Source organism: Ammospiza nelsoni, chromosome 11, assembly GCF_027579445.1.
Source record: "Ammospiza nelsoni isolate bAmmNel1 chromosome 11, bAmmNel1.pri, whole genome shotgun sequence".
NCBI lineage: Eukaryota > Metazoa > Chordata > Aves > Passeriformes > Passerellidae > Ammospiza > Ammospiza nelsoni.
In genome coordinates, this window is record NC_080643.1 from 7,508,722 (window position 1) to 7,531,641 (window position 22,920).

General features: G+C 40.0%; 1 protein-coding gene across 1 annotated transcript in view; it reads right to left on the minus strand.

The window, feature by feature from the left end:
- Nucleotides 1-22,920, minus strand: part of PTPRG (protein tyrosine phosphatase receptor type G) — a 388,816-nt gene that overhangs the window by 104,927 nt on the left and 260,969 nt on the right. The window contains exon 6 of the mRNA XM_059479803.1: nucleotides 2,226-2,292. Within this exon, the coding sequence (XP_059335786.1) occupies nucleotides 2,226-2,292 (67 nt within the window). The remainder of the gene's footprint in view (nucleotides 1-2,225; nucleotides 2,293-22,920) is intronic.

The window sequence follows — 22,920 nt, forward strand, 5'->3', positions numbered from 1 at the left end:
AAGAAACTTAAGGTTTCAATTTTGCCTTCTTTTGTTGGATTCCTGCTTGATCCAACCACTCTATTCAAAAGCCACAAGAGTTTTTCACTGTGTTTCAGCCAAAAAGTCCTTGTTGCCTTAGGGTCTCAGTTGAATGCAAGGCAAATGGAAAGCAGGAAGAAGCTTTTCAGATAAATTCATAAAGCTGTACTCATGTAAGATGTAAGCAAACCACATCAAGAAAAGAAATGTTATAATCTGGAATAAAACCCTCACATCTTTACTATTATTCTATATAATAACATTAAAAGAGAGATAATATGAGAATTCTTCACTGAAGTGTTCTATCAATATTTAAGTTAAAGAGAATGATCTCTTTCAACAACTGCTTTGCAGGAGGAAATTCCTTTACTGTAACCACCAAAAGAACCTTAGAAAAGGCCTTTAATCAGAGCCTTTGAAACAGGAAGGAAAGCATGATTTTCCTCTTTTTCTTCCTTAATGTTTTGAAAAGGAAACAAGCTATTGAAATATATCAAGTGATTTCCTTTACTTGAAACACTAGCAGACTTCTGTGCATTGTGTGCAAAACAAAAATAAACCCCTTTTATCCACCCAGATTTTGCTGTGGGTAAGACAGCACAGACATGGACTGATCATTGTGTGGCCAGGGAATCACAGCCTGGGGACGAGTCACATCCTACCCAAACAATTAATTTTGGGCATGGAAGAATCCTCTAAGGAGATCCTGGTGTGATTATCCATGAGTGGCTGCTTTGTCTGTGAGGAGCAAGACAGGGAGCAGAAAAACCTGATGAGGTGGCCAAAGCACTGCGTGCTTGCAGGGGGTTGGAGTCTTGCAATAGAAAGCAGGTAGAGAACAAAACTAAAAACAGGTCCCATGTGGGAATCTATAAAAATCAGAAGGTTTTAAGAACTGGTGAAAATCTTTCTTAAAAGGTTTTCACCCAGTCCAGTTAAATGGCAGCTTGGCTGCAGTGTCAAATTACACAGACATTGAAAAAAAACCTTGCAGCCTAACGCCTCCCAGCTTTGCTTTTGCTGGCCTGTTTTGTTATCCAGCAGGAGCGAAGTAATAACTTCTATTTTTGTGGAAAACCACACCAGTTTTTCAGCTCAGTGTGTTGTTTTGTTTCACAGCAGAACACTGCAATTTATAAGTAGCAAAACCTAAGGAAAATTCTCTAAATGAAGGACTTTATGGCGTGTTATCTTTTAACCCATTTTTCACTGTGTTTGGATTTATTTGCCTTCCCAGTTGCAAAGTTAAATGATTCTGAAAGGAGAACAATTAATCCAAGATCCTATTTGTTTTAATCTAACACTGTCAACTAGTTTTAGGTTTGCAGTCAAGAGAAAAAAAATGTCTGTTAAGCTCTACAGCACTACCTAATGTCTAAAGACAATCCTCAGAAAAGGTACAAAGATGTTTTATCACAGCACTATAGATGGAACAGAGATTTATTATTGTACTGAGCACCATTCCAGCAGATGCCTTTTGAATTACAATGAGATTATTAAAACTTTACAAATCATTATTTTAAAACCTGACAAGAGTACTTTGGGAACCGGAGCATCTTGATGTCATTGCTGATGATGTATTACCTGTGGTAAGGCTTCAGGAAAATTCCCAAGTAAAAAATTAGTTATAAAAGTATAAAATATATTAATATTTATTTTAGTACCTGCTATAAGTTCAAGAATAATAGGTATATGCATCAGAACAGCTGAATGGTCGTATTTATGCCAGCATTAGAAAGATGTTCATCTGCAGCAAAGTTTAATTAATTTTCATAGATAGTTAATTTTCTGTTTCATTATCATTTCCCTAAATTTGAAAGACAAATAATTTATTTACAAATAGAAACTTCAGAGAGGTGTATTTTTAGAGCAAACAGAAGATAAATAACAGAGTGAAGCATCCAGGCTGCCTTCGAAGTTCTAATATGAATGATAGATTGCAGCAGGTTGTGATTGATAACTTATGCATTCTGGAGCACTGACTGAAAAGAAACAAATTGTTTACTGTTCACCCCAAACCATTCTCAGGTAACAAATGACTCTGATCTTTACCTATCAAATAATGCCTGTGATGCCCTTAAACATCAGTGAATGAGGAATGTGTGGGCTCACTGTGTCCTTCCAGGGGTGACCTGATCCCTTAAGGACAATATTTCTGCCCCTCTCCCCTTCCCAACAAGTAGAAAGTTTAAGCAGCTACTTACCATGATGTACAACGCCCTTCAACCCATGGATAATGGGATCCAGTGCTGAATTGTCCCTCTGACTGACCTACATGCAAAGGATACAGGATTGGTTACATCTACTCTGGCATTAGGCAGAACAGTTTCAGTTTAATCTTCTAACGAGAGAAAAGAAAAAAAAAAAGATGTTACCTAACAAGCTGCTGAGTTCTCACATTTACAATGGATCTTCACCAAATGCCTAAGGTACATGGTGTCACAAAATACTGAGGAAGGTTAAATAAAAACAAAAAGTGTCCTCTGCATTCTTTAAAGCATTAACCAATTATCAGCCTTGCAAAGCCTAAAAACACAGAGCTGATTTTTCTCCATCTACTCCTTCTTTCATAGAGAAGAACTGCTGTGATAAACAGAAGTCATCTCAGAGCAGTTCATTCCTTACCAACAAGGCCATAAATCTGGTGCTGCCACTGCAGTCAGGGAAGCTGGATCCCTTTCAGCCCTAATGGAATTTGGCCTTGGCATCTCATTGCTATTCATATTTTTAAATTTATTTAATTTAGTGTCTCTTGGACAAAGGAAAGGCAAAAGAGCTCTGTGAGAAGATCTAGAAAAAAACAATCCGTTTTAGACAATGTAATTGCCTGCACTGCTAGACCAAGACCTGGAACATTCCTTCTATCACTCAGAAATTGAACATGTCCTCCACAACAGTGAGATCTACCACCAGAGAGAGAAGGGAAAGGCAGCAGGAAGGATTAACCCTGTTAAGCTTCACAACTTCCAAATTAAACCCATCATTTCAGTCACTTACTTGCAAACAGACAAGGAATTCACAACCAATAATGCATTTTTTTAACCTTTTGCCTCTTCAGAGGTATTGTAGGAATAACTCACAATTTCTGTGAACATCTTCCACTATTTAAGACACTTGCCAATTTACTTTTGGGAGATAAATACTGCCATGTATCTTACTCATGGGGTACATTCTTCCTTCTTTTCCCCACCAGCTTCAGAACCTGAGCAGTGTTGGTAATTTCTGGATGGACAGCTCCTAATAGGCAACACATCCCATACAAAAGAGCTGCCCTGTATTTTACTGCCTGCTGATGACCTCAATGCCATGAGGAAAAACAGAGTTTAATCACATTATGGCCGTGTATTAATGTATTTGGAAAGGAGTGGAGACAAAAGAAGAAAACCCTGAAAAAGGACCCTGTGCCCAGCAGGGAGCACACTGATCTATGAAGGGCAGAACCAGCCTGGAGCTGCTCTTAGGAGGAGGACATCATTGACCACAGCACATCCAAAAACTGTGCTGTAATAACATCACAAATTTTAATAGCCTGATGAGAAAATTGGAATTCACTGCCCAAGTTTCACAAGCACAAGTGCCTCTCATCTTGTCCTTCCTCCCCATAACTAATTAGGATTCTTAGAAACCTCATTATCTTCTCAGCCAACTGCATTGAGATAAACCAAAACAAACCACTTTTCTTTTTCTGTTCATTTGCCCTATGAACTACTCTGCTGTGTTCAGGACACATTCTCATGCACTTCTCTAGAGACAAAATGGTTTGGTGTTGTAAATGGAAATTGAAAATCCTCTCTCATCACAGTACTCCAGAACTTGCAATGATCATCTAGGGCAAGAAATGCAATAAAATTATCAAAGCAGCAAAAGCAGCTTTGAAATATATACAGCTCAGATGTTACTGGACATAACACCATTACCCTGAAGGCTACAAGCTCTTTGAAGCATGAACTTTAATATGCCCAAAGGGGTGCTCTGTACACTTTGGATCCAGTATAAATAATAATCACAGGACAGTGGACCAAATTACCCACTTTGTAGGTTCTTTCTGACATCTGACAAATCAAAAAGAAACACTAAAAATACAGAGCCTGTTGTGTGACACATTCCTGCATCTTTTCCATTTATCCATGTTTCTCTAACCATGGGTACCACTGAAAAAAAAATCATTAAGATGCAGCTAGCATTTAAGGACAAGAACATAAGAAAATATTGCTCTGGACTTAAACAATGTTTTATTTATTGCTGCCTAACTATAAGTGGTAAAGAGTTTTATTCTGTTTACTTTGGTTTTATTTCTGGTGACAGCTGCAATCAGTTTGAAAAAAGCAAATAGACAGAAAGGATCATAAAGGTTAGAACTCTTCCTTTTGGGATTTTGTGTCAAAGTAGATCAATCCTTAACCTCAGCCCTGGCAGCGCCCCTTTAATCTGAGGTGGTGTGGCTGTATAGATCCAGCCATGCAGCCCCTTTGATAGCACATTCTGCAATGTGCTGTGCTCCTCAGCAGCACAAAACAGGCTCAGGATTTCTATGGAGGCTGGAAGGCAAATGCTCCATGCATCTGTAATCTTGTTTCTCCAGGGGTATGGGGAGCAGGATCTCATGTTTCTTTAAAAATCATATTCAAGCAAGTGCCACTTGCAGAGATGTCAGTTCAGACCTGCATGGGATATAGCTTTATTTTCCTTCCAGGTGCTTTCCTTCCTCTTACCTTACGTTCACACACAGTTCTCTCACACCTCAGTACAACTGTTTCAGGATCTTGGTAAGACCATTAGAAAAGTGACCAAAAGTTTTCTCATTTTGTACAAGGCTTCAGATTTCAGAACAAAAGTTTTCTTACATCTTTTTCTTCAAATTCTTAAACAACCAAAAAAAACCACCTTGAATTTCATCTCTCTATTTTTTTTCACTTCTTTGTATCCTTTTTCTGCCTGTGTTCACAGAGGAAATCAGGTTTCTGAAATCTAAAATGTCAAGTTCTATCCTCATTGCTGCACATCTCTGCTTTAAGTGGCCTGCAGCTACCACACTGGTTGAGATCAGAGATTCACCCATACAAGAATCCTGTCTCTGATAACAGCTGATACTTTAAAGAAAGGAAGAAAAAAAAATAGCAGAAAGGGAAAAAATCTCCAGAATAAGAAATGTCCTTCTGACCTGCTTTACAATTCCATGCCATGAAGTTTGAGCTTATATCCTCCTACAAACTGTTTTTTTACTTCCTTTGTTATATAATATGTGTTCTTCCAGACATGTATTTTTTTATCTTATGAACATATCCTGAAGGACAACAGCAATGAATTATTCAGATTGGAATTTCTACATTCCACATTTCTGCTGGTACCTTAGAGAAAGATCACACATCTGTAACTGGGTCTGGGCACTTTGGCTTCACCCAACACATGCCTGGGCAAGGCTTTTCTTGTGCGTGAAAAGCTGTGAGTTTCTCTCCTACTCCTTCAAGAACTTACCAGAAGAAACACCAAGAATGACAAGGAATTCTAGGCACAAACACAAGCCTACAATGCTGCAGAGTGAGTATTAACAGACAGATGGAAAAGCATCCTGAAATTGCCCTAAAATACCCACAGTACCACTACTACAAATGTTGCTTCCTGTACAAGATGCTTTTGCTCAAAACTGACTAACACTCTATAGGTCTGCAGTAAACAGATGAAATAATGCTTGTGTGCATCATTTATAATTGAAAAATGCCTGTAATCCTCTTCAGCAGCAATAAATAGGTAACTGTCATGCTAAGCACAATGGAAAAACAAACACAGAGATATCATCAAGCAGCTTCCTGTGCTAACAGAGCTCTCGCCATAGGGTAAATATGGGACGAACATGATATGAAGAAGCAAAATCTCTTGTTTATTTTACCCTTTGGGTGACTCCAGTACCTGGTGCACATGCCATTCTGAATAGAAAGAGTGGCTTGATGTTAATGCAATTATTCAGACAAAAATTTGCAATATGGTAAAAGGCAAGGCACAAGTGACCCCATTCTGCAGTCATAAACCAGATATGCTCTTCACATGAAGGCATGGTGGAAATCTTACTCTAGACAGGTTAGATTTACTTACAGCTCCTGCATCTGATGCAGGGACTGGGAAATTATTCCTTCTTCAGTGAACAAGGCTGATCAGCCATGAGCTCTATTGACAGCACTGTTAACACCTCTCAGCAGCACAATGTGTTGACCCTGTGCTTCAAAGTGTTGCTGCTACAGCTGTACCCTTGAAGGCAGGCCAGGGAGCTCAGCCCCTTCTCAGGACAACATTAAAACTCCAAAGAGGACAGTTTCAGTGACTGAGCAGAGCAGGAATGTGAGCAGAGGACAGACCAGAGCACCTCAGCCAGGCTCACCATGCTAGTTCAGCCACCAAGACACAGCAAGTGAAAATAGACTTTACTGGGCAAAGTTCTACCCCTGTGCTGCAGCTGTACTGAGCTCAGCTTGTCCTCATGAGTTAAAAAACACCAACCTGTTCTCATTTTCTATCACTCATTGTAGAGCAGCCAAAGCTCTCTGTTCATCTGATTATTTTATAGGACAAACTCAGAACCTCCTGAAGACCCTGATTTATCAAAACTCAGCAGAATCATAAAGTGTTAAAATTTATGCCACATGCTGTATAATTAAAGCCATATGCTAAAGTCATGTAAGAAATCCATGACCTGTCTTTCTGCTGGAAACAGTTCTATAAAGCTGCAAAAAAGATCTCAGGCAAACATACTGATCTTACTGTGCTTATTTTAGAAACACCAACAAATAAAAACAAGGAAACACCCAAATACACACTGAGGCAGTTGGAGAGGCCAAACAGCAACATCAGACCTTAACTCAAAGACCCCTGTCCAAAGCACCAGACACTCCCATTGCCCAAAGCTAAAGGCTGAAATCTGAAACCCAGATTATCCTCCCACCAACCAAGGAGGTCGGGAGGGAGCACCACAAGTTTCTCTAATGATCACTGGGTACCAGCTACCTTGTGAGAAGTAGGTGAATATTAATCATTTGAACAGATCAGGAGTAAGGAATACATTTTCCTTTTAAAAATATGTTGGAAGAAAAGGGTGTGGGGGAAAAAAGAACTGAAGAAAACTCACCTATTTGGGTTGATACAAAATACAAATTCCTCTTTCATTTCCACCTTAAAAAATATCTGGCATTTAGACATTAAACTGTCATAAATTTGCAGCAACTGCTTTCAAGCTCATTAAATGGGCTCACAGACAGTATTGCAAAGCATCTCAAAGTGAAGGAGAATGCCACAGTCGGCTATATTGAAAGGTGAAATGACATGCATTTTGTGCAAGGCAGAGGAAAATGAATGGCAACAATTTTGTGATACAGTACCTGAGCCTTTCCCCTCTGAATAGTGATATAATTTACTTTTCTCTCCCACTGCAACATTTGGCCCTTGACTTGGAAACTAAATCTTCCATCTATCAAGCCTTACCCATCTGCTAAGTAAAATGGCCAAGAAAATCTGCATGCCTTGAATTCGATATAGCCAGCTGCTCCCAGAGTGCTGAGCATTAACATCCAGAGACCATCCTCTCGTGCTGCAAAGGACGCTGCCTGCCAAGGATGAATGACTACATACTTAACCGTGGCAGCTGAAGCCACTGACAATGGCTGACACAGAAAGATGCCAATGTGTCAAACTCTACTTTCAATTACAACACTGAAAGTCAGGGGTAATATTCCCCCAACTGTGTGCCTTCAGCTCCCATACAGCCTGCAGTTAAGATATACAAGTCACCAGCCAAAAACCCAAGCTCCAAGCACTCTGTACAAACAGCTAAGAAGAAAAAGGAAACTATTATGAATTAACTTGGTTGCAGAGATTAAATTGTCCTGTAGGGCTTCAGGACAATCAACATGGTTAAACAATTTATTCTTCTATCAGCTCAGTGATGTTGGACAGACGCCAGTCTCCAATCTCTGTGGGAAAGGACCTGATTTTCAGTTAGTTAGAACAGAAATTATAAGAATCCCATTTAATGTGAACACTGTGCCACACAATACGTATTTTAACACCACAGCAACAGGATTTAAAGAATCCAAGATAATCACCATCAAAAGAAACATTCTTTCCTCACTAAAGGGAAAGCACTAGGGATATTGCTTTTGAAGCTCTTCAAATCCATGTCTTCAGGGCCAAATAAATTCAGGGCCAGCTATCAGCTTGGGCAGCCCTACTCCTAATCCTTCTGAACAGTGATGCTTTAACCTGCATCAATCTGCAGCACTTGGAAGGGATCCTGGCTTTGTGGTCCACACCCTTCTGCCCTGCACTAACTCCATTGTCCCACCTCTTGCTTCTCTCCCTTTTGAAGTCCACATTGTAAAATCTGATTGTGGATAAATATCTAGTTTCTTAAACATTACTGAATAAAAGGAAGTGTAAGATTCCAGCTGGATCTGGAATGCGGATGAACAGATATGAAAAGTTTACATGTGCTTTGCTTTGAAATAAAGCAGGAAATATTTATCTGGAGCTTTCCAGGAGAGCTGATGGGTGAGAAGGGATACTGGTTGACACAACAGCACACTGAGCTATCTATGAAGCCAAGAAAATGCCTACAGAGCTCTCGACATAATGATAAGCTAGATTTGGTGCTCTAAGTTTTTCACCTTCACAAGCACCAAATGATCCAAGAATGATATATTCCTGCTCCTCCACAGATGATATTTTCTTCCATCTCCCCCATATAAGCTATAATTGCACATCTCCCATATGAGCTGATGCAAAAGGACAAATCTGGCCAAAAGCCTGCAGCCTGACAGAGGTGAGCAGGGAGGCAGAAGGCATTTGCTGTGTAATGAATGGACTGCCCAAAGTAAGTATCCTGCAGAATATATTTGTAAGAGAAAACAAGAAATGGAAACAGCCCCCTTAATACTTCAATTTTCTACTCATGTGTAAAATCAGAGAGAATAACAGGTACCCAGGCAAGATATGACACTGAACCTTAAGGTGGCACACGCACTATTTCACACAGATACTACTATGGCCTTTGATTTTTTTAAAATGTGCATTAGAGCTGATTTTGTCTTTGCCTATGGCAACTGGTTTCAAGTTTAGGGATTTGAAGGCAAACTCTGTTGAGTTAAATTTGGGTTTTGGCCTTCAGGTGTTAATAATCCTGCTATGAATGAAAATATTCTGAAGTCATAGAGGTGCATATGCTGGAGGAGGGGGTGCTCCTAAATGTCTCAATCACTATGTTGTTTCAAGGGAAGAGAAAAAAAAAGTTAATGAGTCTTCCAATGATTATTTTAAATAGAGTAATGGGTGTGCATTGATCCTTCTAGCTAATTCCACTTTGAATAATACATCATTCTGACTGAAAGCTTGCTAGTGATGTATGAACTTCATATTTCACTACAGCATTGGAAGATAGCTACTAGCAGGGTGTATTAACTAGCAGTGCCAAAGAGGAAGCTGCACTTTTGCCTTTACTTTTTTGAAGTCCACAATGGTTTTAAGAGCTATTGAACTGACTTTGGGGTCAGGTGTTCTGGCTGTCCCTCATCTTTGGTTGAGTGCAATGAAGCTGTTTGCAACCACTGCTCCTCACAGCCTTTAACTCAGCCCCTGCATCACTTTGTCCCTGCTGCCTCTGCCCCTGAGCTGCAGACATTCTGGGCCTAGGATGGGACAAAGCAGGTTATAGATCAGCAACTTCCCCTTTCATTATGTCCAGCAGGGATGCTTGAAAACACAAGGAGCATAAATAGTCACTTTTACACCACAGGTTGGCTGAAATACCAGTGTCACAAAAAGAGCAAAGCACTGGCTACTACAGAAGAACATTGAACAGAATCTGTGCGTTGGTGCAACTTCCTGACACAAGAGACTGTATCAAAAGAAAGCAAGACCATGAAACTCGGAGGAAGAGTTAAGTTTGCTTAATAACTCAGTTCAGAGTGCTCTGTGTTTGTGCACACTGAGTTCCTTTGTTAGCAGAGAGGAGCATTGATCGTGCATTGTAACCTGCTGGCAGTGGCTGATTGGAGCACCAGGCTGAGGAAAACTCTGCAGCTCCCTCTCCACAGCATTTCTTCCATTCACTATCACAAGATTTGCAACCTGCAGCATGGCAAGAAACAACAGACAATGTATTTTCCTTTCTTTTTGTAAGGCACTCTTTTGCCCAAACTTTGACTTATTCCATTGCTAAATTAATTAATTTCCCCAAAGCATTCTTGCACAAATTCAGCTAATTTACTGCAAGTGAATAGCACATTCAATTAACAAATTACTGAATGATCTTAATACACATATATCTAAGGAAAAACAAAAGATATGCTCAGCCCAAAAGCACAATCTGATTAGAGCAATAGAATAGCTCAGATACAAAGTTCTGTAAAAGACAAAAATGTAATTGAAACACAGAGGAGAGGCAGCATCAGTGGCAGCTTCTCAAAGCTGGGGAAGCTTGATTGATAGACTTTGCTATCTGCAGCTGCGCAAAAAATGGCTACAGTAGCTGCAAGTTTATTTAAAGCAATTTCAGTGCACTGAGCCTACTTGTTCTCCTTTGAGAAAATAATATGATTTCTTCATAGAGCATGTAGTCTATTTATTTAAGCAGCAGTGTGCAAGATCTCTCAATCCTACCAGCAGTTCAGCTGGAAAAATGACACACCAGGGGGTAACATTTTATCAGGATGGAGGCTATTTTATAAAAACTGCCATCAGGTATAAACTGTTCTCATCCTCTGAGTTAAAAAAAAAAAAAAAAAAAAAGGGGGGGGCCAAAAAAAAAAAAAGACTTTGGTCTCTTAAAAGAGTTTTCTCAATTTGCTCAATTTACAGTTTTTAGGTAAAAATAACCATTTTGACCTAAGTAGGAAGGAAAATGAAATGGTGTAATGAAAAAATATAACAAGCACTACAGCCAGATCATCTTACAACACCCACTCCTTGATGTACAGCTTCACACATTTGGAGAGGCTAAACTCAAAACTGTGAAACCACAAATGGAAGTTAGCTCTCATTTTCTTCTGCTCCTAGCTTGAATTTGGTACAAAATTGTACAAGTGAGAAAAAAGTATCTCCACCTCTTTTTTTTTTTTTAAATGAAAATAAAGCAATGAAGTCTGTTGGCTAAACAGGAAAATTTCCTGGGCAAAATGCAAAGGCTGAAAAGGAACAGCTCAGATGGACATCTGGAACTCCAGCATTTTGCAGGGGTTTAATTGAATTGCTCCAGCTAAGCTGGCCTAGGATGCAGCACAGATTTCCAGCCTTTTCCTCTTTTCCAGCCAACACAAAGGATTTTGGTGAGAGAGGTCACATCAATCTCTCCTTTAAAATAAGGAAAAGGAATCGTCTCAGCTTCCCAGCATCTTTTATTCATTCTACAAGAAAAGTCCTTTCTTTGTCTCTCCCAGCACAGCCCTGGGCTCCCTCCAGCCAGGCCATTACAGATGACTCAAGCCAGCATCAATGAGTCACAAACACAGAGGATGCAGAAATGTCAATTAAGTTACACAGTCACTTCCCTAATGACAACCACACCTCAGTTCACAATTAAATTAGAAATCTAGTGAAAATTATTGTCGGGCAGATTTTTTTTTTTTTCTCCTTAATGTTATGCTTTGAAAAATCAAATTCCAGCACAGTTTGTTTGCTGCTCCTTTTACCTATTTCTAAGGAGGTTGGTGTAAATTGGCCTCCCAAAACTGCAGCAGCAATTTTTGCTACACCAAATTCCCCATTTCTAATGCAGCAGCCATGGGCTGGGTGGGCTCTCAGGCATCTTTGTGGTACAATGTTAAACCAGTGCTGTTCATCAATACCTTCCAGCACAAAAGGACAACGACAATACAGTCTTGAATTTTTAATTTTCTTTCAAGCAAGCTCTTCCATCTTTACTTATATTTCTGTAAATTTTCAGTGTCATATAGTTCTTGCAGGTATGTGCAGCTTTGCAAAATGCTATGAACTTGCACAATTTGGTGCTCATAGTACCTAAGGCAGAAAGCACCTACTAATCCTCAAAGTTTCCTCACTTCTGACTCCACTTTTATGTCTGAGTAGCCTCCCTCTTCCATCACACACCTGCCACATCCTCCTCACTGTCTCTTTCCACCCAAATGTTACAGCATCCAGCATCCTCCTCTCCGCATCCCCCTTGAGCATCCTTCCACAACTCTCCCACCTTTTCCTCTCCACCTCCTGCCTCTCCAAGGAAGTTCCCCTGCTCTTTCACCCCCTGAGATGTTCTTTATGGAGGCAGGAGACAGAAGTAGCTTTGGCTGCTGAGGATGGTGAGTGGGCTTGCCCAGGGGATCCTGGGTGCCAGCAGACAGGGTGCCAAGGGTATCAGCTGCAGGGCTGCCAGGGCTCCAGAATCAGTGGGATTGAAGTGTGGGTGCACCAAGAGCCAGCCACAGAGCTGTCCCTGGGCAGTCACAGCAGCAGAACTCCAGAAGCAGGGCAGAGAAATGAGGCAGTCCATCTCAATCCTCTTCAAGCCAATGAATTAAGAGTGGCAGGATGTGGCCTGCATTTTTTTTTTTTTCTCAGCTGCTTCTAAACTGCTCAGGTTCCTGCAGCAACAGAAGAACAGCTCAACCCCACTGTTTCACCTGGTGTAACGCCAGACAGAAACAGTGAGGCTTATATGTCAAGATGTTTATTTTCCTCTTGGTTAGCATGACCCAACAACTCACTCAGTTCCTTAAAAAAACATTTCAACAAGTATCATGGCTCATGTTTAGAACAAATGGGCAAGTTTTGTGCAGAAAAACAGCACTTAGAACACAAGTGCATTAAAAGCCTGGCAAACATTCAGTTTGTGGCAGCAGTTTCTTCCTCTTGAAATACAAAGAAATACAAAAACTAACATGACATGTGTGCTTGTTTCAAGATGTTCTACATTTCAGCAGCGGCAAAGTGAATGCTATTCAATCACTGCGAGCAGGTGATAATCTTAAAGCCACAGAACTCCTCAGGATTCTCTAGCCTTCATGCCTCTGCTCCATGGGCTTCTTACAGCTTTCCTGAGCTCCTGTGGAGTGTGACCTATCTATGGAGGGCATTTTCAAGCTCTGTCTCTGGTCAGGAAGCCCTCCTCCTATACAGGGTATAACTTCAAAATTGCCAAAATCTAAAAAATCTCAGGGAAAGTTATGAGAAAAGAAGTAAAATACAACTGAACAGGATTTAAAACAAAACTTAAAACAGGGTTAGAACAAAAGGTGCTCTTTGAACAAGTCTAGCCTGACCCAGAAGAGTGAAGATGCTTCCTGCAGGTGAATGTACATAGGAATGCTCTCAGGAACCTTCTTCCATCTCATGTCCTCTCTCTGAATTTGCTCATGAGAAAACCTGGCTATTAATTTGAGGTGTTTCCTTACATTTCCTTATTATTTTTTCTTTCTTCTCCCACCCAGCACTGTAACTCCTGGGTGTCCACAGCTCACGAGCAGTGGTTATGATCTGATCCCCAGTGCTGTGGCAGAACAGCTGGACCATCCACGCTCCTGGCTCATGCATTGCCACAGCCTCAGTTCTGGTGTCCACCTCTAGTAAAGTTTCTTATCTCTCTTCTTAAGATCCACCAGGCTGCACGGTCTCTTGATGTCACCACCCTCATACAGCCTCCTGCAACTGACACCACAACCTGCATCAGGTTTTTCCCTGCCAAAAGCCTGATTGTTATGGAGGGAGCTAAAGAGCCAAGCTCTGTGAAGGCAATCCACAGAAGGCTGGCACTGAGGGACATCTTCACTGCCAGGCTGCCCAGCCAGTCATGCCCAAAGTGCCTGAGACCCAGCACAGTCAGAATTGCAGCCCAGCTGGAACAAGCTCACCAGGAGCACTGCACTGCTGCCTGCTGTGAGGATGAGAGGCTTTCCAGAGCAGCACCACGGCCCAACAGCTTCATGCTGGAGCATCCCATGTTCCCTGGAGTCTGGTTTGTACCCCCAGCACACTGGTAGGATGCACCTGCACTTGCTGCTCTCTTTACACTCAGATTTTAAAGAGGGCAGCAAATAGATATGGCATGATAACAAAGGCATTTAAAAAATGTCCTTTTTAGGGTTAAAGACACTATATGTCTCAGTTGTATGTCTCAGCTGCAATGCAAGCAGTGATGAAGGAAGGAAGAGGGCACTTTCTAAAAGGCAGACACAGACTAGGAACTTAGGACACAAATACAGCATTTTAAAAAATTGCTTCTGACACAAGAACAGCTGACAGAGATAATCTCCACAGCTCAGCATGAATTAAGGCAGTCTTTCAACAACTCCATTAGACAGGTGTGGTAGCAGCCAGCTGTACTGCATGCACAGACCAAGTTTCTCTAAAAGCTGAGTGCCCATATGGCCCTGCAGCACACTGAGGTGGTGCCACCCGCCCGGGCATCACCCTCCTCTGCCACCACCATCTGTCCTCAGAGAGGGACCGGTACCAGCCTGAGAGCAGGGCAGAGCTGGTCTGGATAATGAGTGAGTTCAGACTCCAAAGTGATGGATGTTCCCATCCACAACACAGGGACCCCCAGACAGCTCTACCCAGACAGGTTTAAAAGCCAGCTTTACTTCTGGCCTTTAATTCTCTGCTGAAGTTATGAGCAGAGGCAAGTCAAGCCATAAGGTGGGGTGGGCTGTGTGCTATTAGGAAGGTAAGCTTATTATCTGAAATGTAATAAATCTCTGTAGATATCTGGAATAGCAGAAGGCAACAGTTTGCTTTGCCATATCACTAGTAATGAGTTGGCAAGAGGAAAGCATTCCAAAATGTTAACCTAAAGCTTAATTTGACTGGTATGCACTTTGGGAGAGTACTTAATAAGACTGGTTCACCCGAGATGGGGAACTATCTGTCTGTTCATGCCTCCCATGAAATGCAGGAGGATATAAAAATGTGTGATTTTAGCAGTTTAGAATACAAAATGATGAGGAAAAAAAATCTTTGAAAAGTGATTGATGCAGTCTAATCATGTTTCACACAAGAGCATTTCAAATTATGTTAGATATTTTTATAGGATCTAGATATGATAAAGTAGGTTTGCCAGGTAGCAAGGTAGGCAGGAGGGAGGAAGGAGTAAGAAAATAATAAAATTCTTTTCTTACTTTTTACACAGGCATATGGATAAGACCGTACAAACCAAAGATAAAATGCACCAAAAAATTGTTAGCTTAGCTGTTAAGGTTATGGAGCTTTGCTTTCTAATCAACACTTACCCATAAAGCTGTTTTTAAATATTGATCTGATATCATGTTCCCAAGGGAAAATAAATATCAAAAGGGGTGATTTAATTCAATCTTCATGGTTCCTGCATAACCATGATCCTATTTCTTCCAAAACCCAGAAAGCAGTAACTTAAGTGAAGCTTACAGATCAGCTAATATATTTACAGCCTTAAAATAACATGAGACACACTATAAAATACACTGAGATCCAAAGTTAATCTCTTTTAGCAATATTCTAGCAGCAAGTAAAGATGAATTTTACGGTGAAAAAAAACCATTTCATCAGGAGCAAGACTGAGCTTTCTAATAACCACGCTCCTTTCTAATGTGGTACATCATTTTACTTTACTCATAAAGAACACTTTGCCAAATCTCCAGTTAGGCTTCATTTGATACAGCAGAAATGTTGCAAAACCAATACCCTCTTGCAGAGAGTCTCTTTAGACTTGATAATGACCACATTTCCATGCATTTTTGATGCACAGAAAGGGTGCAGTTACAATCAGCAGCTAAATACTGTTCTGATGGTGTCAGCCAGACAGCTTTTCCTTGGCTCCTCAGAGCTGTGAAGCAGTTGCAAACACCATAAGCTCTTAGGAAAAATCCTGCTCCACCAAAACTCACTGTTCAGAGGTGCCGAACAGATTTAAGCAATTTATTTAACACATTTCACTTTTCTGCATAGAATAAGATGGTGATTAGCATTCTTGACTCTCACCTATCTCCAGCAGAGCATAAGAGCACATCCCAGCTTATGTGCTGGTTTTGTTCTGGAAACTGATACCAGCACACCTGAACTTCAAACAAAGGGAGCTTTAAATTACTCAAAGCAGGACCACTGAGCTCATTTGGAACTCATTACCTTAGTCAAATTAGTGTGCTTTTCAGTGAATCCCAGATGTAGAAGATACCTCTGAAAGCTACTATAAAGTTATGCTGTAAAAGAGTTCCCAGGTTTACACACCCTCAACTCCACCCTATATACCTGAAGATTTCTGATTTAGATTCATAGGAGGTAAAACATCAGGTACCAGGATTGCTCTGGGCAAGCTGCCATGCAGAATTATTTTGGGGGTTATCTGCCATCAGCATTATTAGCTAAACCATCAGTTATACATACAAACGTCTGCATCTGTACAAAGACATCAAGAAGGGAACAGACTAGATTATGATTTACTTTCATTGCATTTTTTCTGGCCTCTGGAATGAAAACCATGGGCTCAGAATGCCCTCAATAATCATCTCTCCCACAGTCATCCTGCAGCACAGAAACTACAGATGACAAAACCCAGCAACAACTCAACCCTCTGGCAGTAACCTTTAACACTGGATTTATAGTAATTTAGGACAGATGATAATCAAATTACTGAGGGATATTTTCCTGCATGCTGGCTCTGCATCATGTGTAACATTTAAGAATTGCACAAGAAACCACACAATCATTGGTGACAGCCGGGGTGGTGCTTACATGGACACGCCAACCTGACACCAATCCATGTGACCCTGAAAAGTCCCAACCATCCTCTTCTCTCCCTGCATGCTTTCATGCTTTCCCATCACTTCTGATCTGGGAAAATACTGACATTTCAGCCAGACCTGCTCTGTGATTTGAGTAAGGCTGAACGGTGTGGGCAGCACAAAGACACAGTCAGGATGACTGTGCAACCACCTCAGTGCCTGTACCAAACATGACACGTTCCATTTATTTGTACAAAGAGAGCCCTAAGTGATTCTTACATCTCACAGCAACCTATTAACAAAAAGAAACTTTGTGAATGGAGTATCCAGCTAAACACTTCAAACAAATACATCAATTATGCATAGTCTGTATACTTTTTCCACCTTAGGGATAAAACTGGAACGAGACTAAAGAATTATGTTTTATTTGTATTAAAAATGTATCAGCTGCTGTCCGAGAAGGTTTTCCAGAACATTTGGTATGCTACCCAGGAAATTCTGTCTGAAGCTTGTATTGTTTATTCTTGCCAATACAAGGGGAAACGTGGTGCTGTTATAGCTGAGAACTACAGTAATAATTCTTCAAGCAGAACAGCTTGTATTTAATAGCTTTTTCATCTGAGCCAGAAGATCTAAAGGGAAAGGAAGCCCCAATTTTACCCATCTATTTTATATATTCAGACTTTACAACCAATCTCTCTTTTATGGCACAAAGTGAAACTAGACGATCATTTATGAATAGATCCTGTGCTCACCTTTGCTTAAAGAGTGCCATAACACTAACTGGTAACCAGAGATATAGGAAGACTTTGCAGTTTCATGGAAGACACTGAGGGCAAAAAACAGGCGTAAGTTTTTTAAGGGTTACACAAATCCTGTTCAAAATCCTGCAGAACTGGGAAACTATGACTGCAGAACTGGAGTTTCTTGGCTGAAATGTTAGATTTCTCCATCCACATCTCACAAATGTAAACCACACGTAGTACATTTGGTATTATAATCCTCTGAGAGACAAATGGGTTAGAGAGGTAGATGAATACAGAGCCTGTTAAAAAAAAAAATAATTAAATTTTAAAATGAGGTGGGCAGACAGGCATAAAAAACTCTCTTCCTGAAATCCAGGCTGGATGTCTAAAAACTGGGAGAAAAAAGGGACTTCCCAGAGGCAACGGTTCTGTTTGGGAGAGAGGAGAGGAAAAGACAAGAATGTATATCTTCACATCTCCTGTGAATCTGTAACTAACATCAATTTTAGCAAAACTCTCCGAAAACTTAGCAAAAAAATAGATTCTTTATTTACAGCTTCTTTCTTAAATAAAAGGCCAAGTAAAAATGCACTGGATTTGGGGCATGTAAGAAGGACAGGGATGAAGCAATTGTTGGTATCACAAAGTCACAAACAAGCCACATTTGAAGGCTTTTCAGTGCTCTGAGACACAAAAAGGGGCTGCTGTTCCTACCTAAAGCAGTGATGGAGTGTGCAGCCAGGCTGGGGGTCCCTCCACGCTGCCCCAGCTCTAGGTTTGCTTTGTGATGTTTGACAAGGTGACCAAGAGATGCATCAACAATGCACAACAGAGACCAAGATGCACAAACTACTACTGTAGATAGGGAACTGACTTGTTTTTTAGTCTAATGATTATAATCAGTAAACTTCCTCAGTCTCAATCTTCCTGAACCACAGAAGGGGTGAGATTATAGGCTGATAACTGTAATTTTTACATATTACACATGTAAGTGTCATTTTCAGGAATCTAGTAATGAAAACTCCACAAGACATTTTCAATAAATTTAAAAAATTTTATGGCATGGCTACAAAATAATTTGGTTTTGTTTTTTGTTATTTTTTTAACCTGGATATTTTTAAATTACAGAGAAGTAAATTACTGTGTTTAAGAAGCTGATATTAGACACTATAAATATTCCTAAACTGATTCCAATTCTGAACATCAAGGGTGAGAGAAAGGAAAGGGAAGAAAAGAATACACAAATGCATGCTGATCAAGTTCTTAAGGCAAGTAATTAAAATAAAACCACTAAAATGTAAGGGGACAGTTATGAGAATTAATGCTAACAGGTTGGTATGTAATTTAATGAAGCAAGTTAATAATGGCATCCTGCTTGGGATTAATTTCAATACATTAATCAATTAAGAAACATTCAGAAAGCAAAAAAACTGCAGGTTAAAAACATTTACAATGCTATAAACTGAAAGACAGTGATCCAAACATTCAAATGAACATTAAACCAGAAGAGCACAGAGATCTATTCCCATGCAACATATACAACCCGGTCTCATTAATGGTTATGACTGATAGCTCAAGACCTTGAGGACAGACCCCATAAAATGTGAAGAGCATTTTTTGTATTTGCAGCATTGCAGAACTTTGGAATCCAAGTCCTCTCAACAACAAGAAAGTTTGCAGTTCCTTCCTAACATCAATAATTGTGATTTTTCCATTAAATAAATTGGACCAAAGGACTGTGATTTATCACAAAAAGCAGAAGTCACTTGGTAACCCATCCCCACTGTTATCCCCCCTCCTTGCTGCTGCATCCAAGCCAGAGACAGCAAAAGTAGTCAGTTGTGGTCTCAGACTTTGCAGTTCAGAAAGCACTGACAGTGCATTTGTGGGGAAAAAAGGATCTAATTCTAATTTTTACATTCAATTAGATTTTTTAGATGCTTTGGAAATTCATTTCTGTAGGTATGTCTGATATTAAAAACAAAATAAAAGCCAAAGACTCTCTGTGCATTCTGGTATTTTGCTCTGAACTGTAAAAAGAACTGCATGGCATCGCTTTCAGTACTGCCCATATCCTTTAAAACTCAATCTAACAAAAATGCTTTAATTGAAAGCATTGCATTTTGGAGGTCATCAGACTTTTTGCCTTGGTGGAAAATACCATGAACAAGTTCACGGAGTGTGGAGAAGAAGGGAAAGGAAGACGATTGCTTGGGCTCTGAAGAAGATAAGTGCACATAAGGTAAATTACCCTTCTACACTGCACAGTCAGCCTGTGGATAGAAAGTTTCAACACAGCAGGTTGCAGCCATCATGATCTAGAGACTGCAAATGCCTCTTGGCAGAACACAGGCAAGCAGAAGTGGAACGATGTGTTTGCTTCCAAGAACGATCTGTTTCAGCCGCCCTGTCAGTCTGTGCCTCCAAACCCAGCCCCCCTCTCGCTCACACATTTGTGCCTCATTCCTCCAAGCAGGCTTGCTCAGGATGTTCAGGCTGCTGTGTGAACACCTCTGCTCTTCACACTCACACATTCAGCCACATGAGCTCCTTCTCACGACAAGCCATGACGAGTGTGCAGCCATGTGAGCGAGAGCCCGAGCCCACGGCACCCTGCACAGAGACAGAAACTGCTCCTGTTTGCAGGGGATGTGACACCAGGGAAGCCCAGGCTCTGCACAGTAACCCAGCAGCAGAGGTGTGTCTCAGTGCTGCTGTCAATGCACTGGAAGTTTGGAGAACTGAAGCATTATCTGGTACAAAAACCCCCACAGGTGAAAAGGCCACTGCAATTCAGTACAATTCAGCTCACTTATAAAGTGAGTTTATTGAGTCCAGCAGCACTGAGTGATGAACACTACGGAGCTCACAGACCCCTTCCAGCTCCCTGTGCTCCCCAAATTGCTCACAGTAAGGTCCCAGGGCTCACCTGCATCTGCCCCTTCCTTACCTCTTATCTGCCCTCCTTTTTGAGCAAGAGATGCAGCTCTGCCCTTCTCACAACTGCATCGCCCTCCACAACTAAAAATCTTTTGGAGCTTCTCTGCTAAACTCAAGACTTCATCAGGGATTGTTTGACTAGTGCTCTCAAGAGTCAGCCTTCTCATTTATGTACCAAAATAAAGGATGAAGAACATTACCACAAGAAAGCTTAATTTAAAAACAAAATAAAAAAATCCGTTGTAAACAGTAGTTTTACTATTAAACGTCATTTGAAACATGACTCATCTGGGCAGAGGTATGGAACAGAAGAAAGTCTCATTGTTAAGCACTGGAAATTTAATAAGCACCAAAATGGAGATATATAGATATATATATTTTACTCTCAGAGTTACTCCCCATCTGTTCTCCTTTTCCTTTCTTATTTTACATAAAATATTCAAAAAATATTCATATTCCCCTAAGAAACTTTCAACATAAGTTGAAATAAAAAATCATAATTTTGAGCTTAGTTTAAAAAAAAAAATGTTTTCTTTAATGGAAAGGGTAGAATTGATTTTTTTAGAAACAGTTTCCATGAATTTTTGTCTTCTACCCAAACCTTCCTCCAATCAAAATGGTTTCAGAGGAACTTGATCAGCATGAGCACTTGTTATTAGGCACCCAAACCTGCACATTTTGGCTAAAAAACACCTCTGGAGGGTGGTCTGTGTCATTTACATACTGAACTCTACTCAAATCCAACAGACCTTAAGAAGATCTCAAAATTTTGTATTTAAATTCTCCATTATGCAAAATAATTTTTGGCAATTTTGTCTCCACTTATTTGGGGAAAATGAGGAGAATCTTTTCCTGCTCCAGAGATGCTTCCTATGTCACTATATCCCCTGGCATGAATTGTACAAGGTGTTTCTCAGAAAAATGTGCTCAGAAAAGTGGTGGCGCAGTGGCCACATCCACCTGCTCTGGCTGTGTCTTTTTGTGTCAGGGTAGCTACTTTGTACCTCAATACTATTTTAAAACCATTTAAAGACCCTAGTACTGCTTTTATCAGTAACAACTACTGTTTTCAAACAACAGCAACATTTCAAAATTATGCAAAACTGGACTTAATGAAGAAAAATACATTTCAAAATGTTTTGCTTGTCTTCACTTACATGGAGAGTTATTGGTATACAGCTATGGAATAAGGAGATGTACTTATCTTCATGGTATGAAGATAATAAAAATACACCTGTACTGATACTAAATAACACTGCTAATCAATACCAACAGTTTTAGTATTCATGAGCTACTATTAATAAAACCCCATGGGTTCTAATGTAACCATTAAAAGAATTAATACCGTAATTCAATTTTAAGTTCTTTACATCTATCTGAAGTCTATTAAAATAAATGAAAAGTCTCTCAATGACTCTAGATGATGCTCTGCATGTTAATGATGCCATGTGTTATTTTCACTCCTGCAAATCACCTTTAAGATATTGCCTAAACACTGGAGTACTGATTATGCTTCATGTGGGTGGATATAATGTTCAGAGAGAAGTGCACACCTCTCTCCATTCTCATTGTCTAAATCAAATTAATTTTGCTCAGACTTTCAAAAAGCATTAGAATAAAAGAGAGGCAGAATCAGGGAATTTCCAGGAACTGAGATGGGGACATGGGAGGGACCCTGTCTCCTACTGGATACGGTTTTCTCAACAGTCATCATATTTAAATCATTTATTCACTGAATCTGTTTTGTTAAGGTGGCAAACACATGAAACAGTTAATGAAAGGGAAGAACAAGGAACAAAAGGCTTCCAAGTGAAGTTAAAAGCTGAATTATGTAGTTTGAGAAACACACATTTAAAAACCATATTTTTGGCAAATATTCAACAGCTTTGATGGTGTTCCACCAATTTATTCTGTGTTCAGCTCATTTAGGCCCCTGTGAAAAGTGAGTGATTGATCATATTGATGATGCAGACCAAGAACTACTGTCAAAAAAACCTCACAAACAGCAAGGCCACAAACGTGCATTTTACTGAAGAACACATCCCTGGACACATGAGTAGCTAGTAAATATAAAGACATTTATATGCAAATAATCCACATGTAGCTCCAAAAGTTAAAAGGGCTACAGAGTAGTTTTTTCGACAAACTTATAAAGACATGTCTGCATTGGAAGTCAACTCAACTAAAGACATGTAAACCCTTGATTCTTATTCCATGTACTTTAAAAAATACTGCTAGTTGCACATTTGCTGCCAAGTACCTAATTACCTTTAAAAATCTAGCTCTGCACTGCTGAAGCTCTTGAGTGATCGAGGTATCAACATCACTCATCATTATGGAGCTAATTTTAATGATGAAAGCATTGCTAAAAGTTATTTTAAAATTCATTTTTACTTAATTTCTTTAGAGATGATTTGTTTGAGTACCTGAGACACAGTAACTAATCACTGACGGTTTTCTCTGCAAATATAAAATAGATTTATGTGCCCTCCCAGTAGGAACAAGAATTCCATCACCTCCTCCTG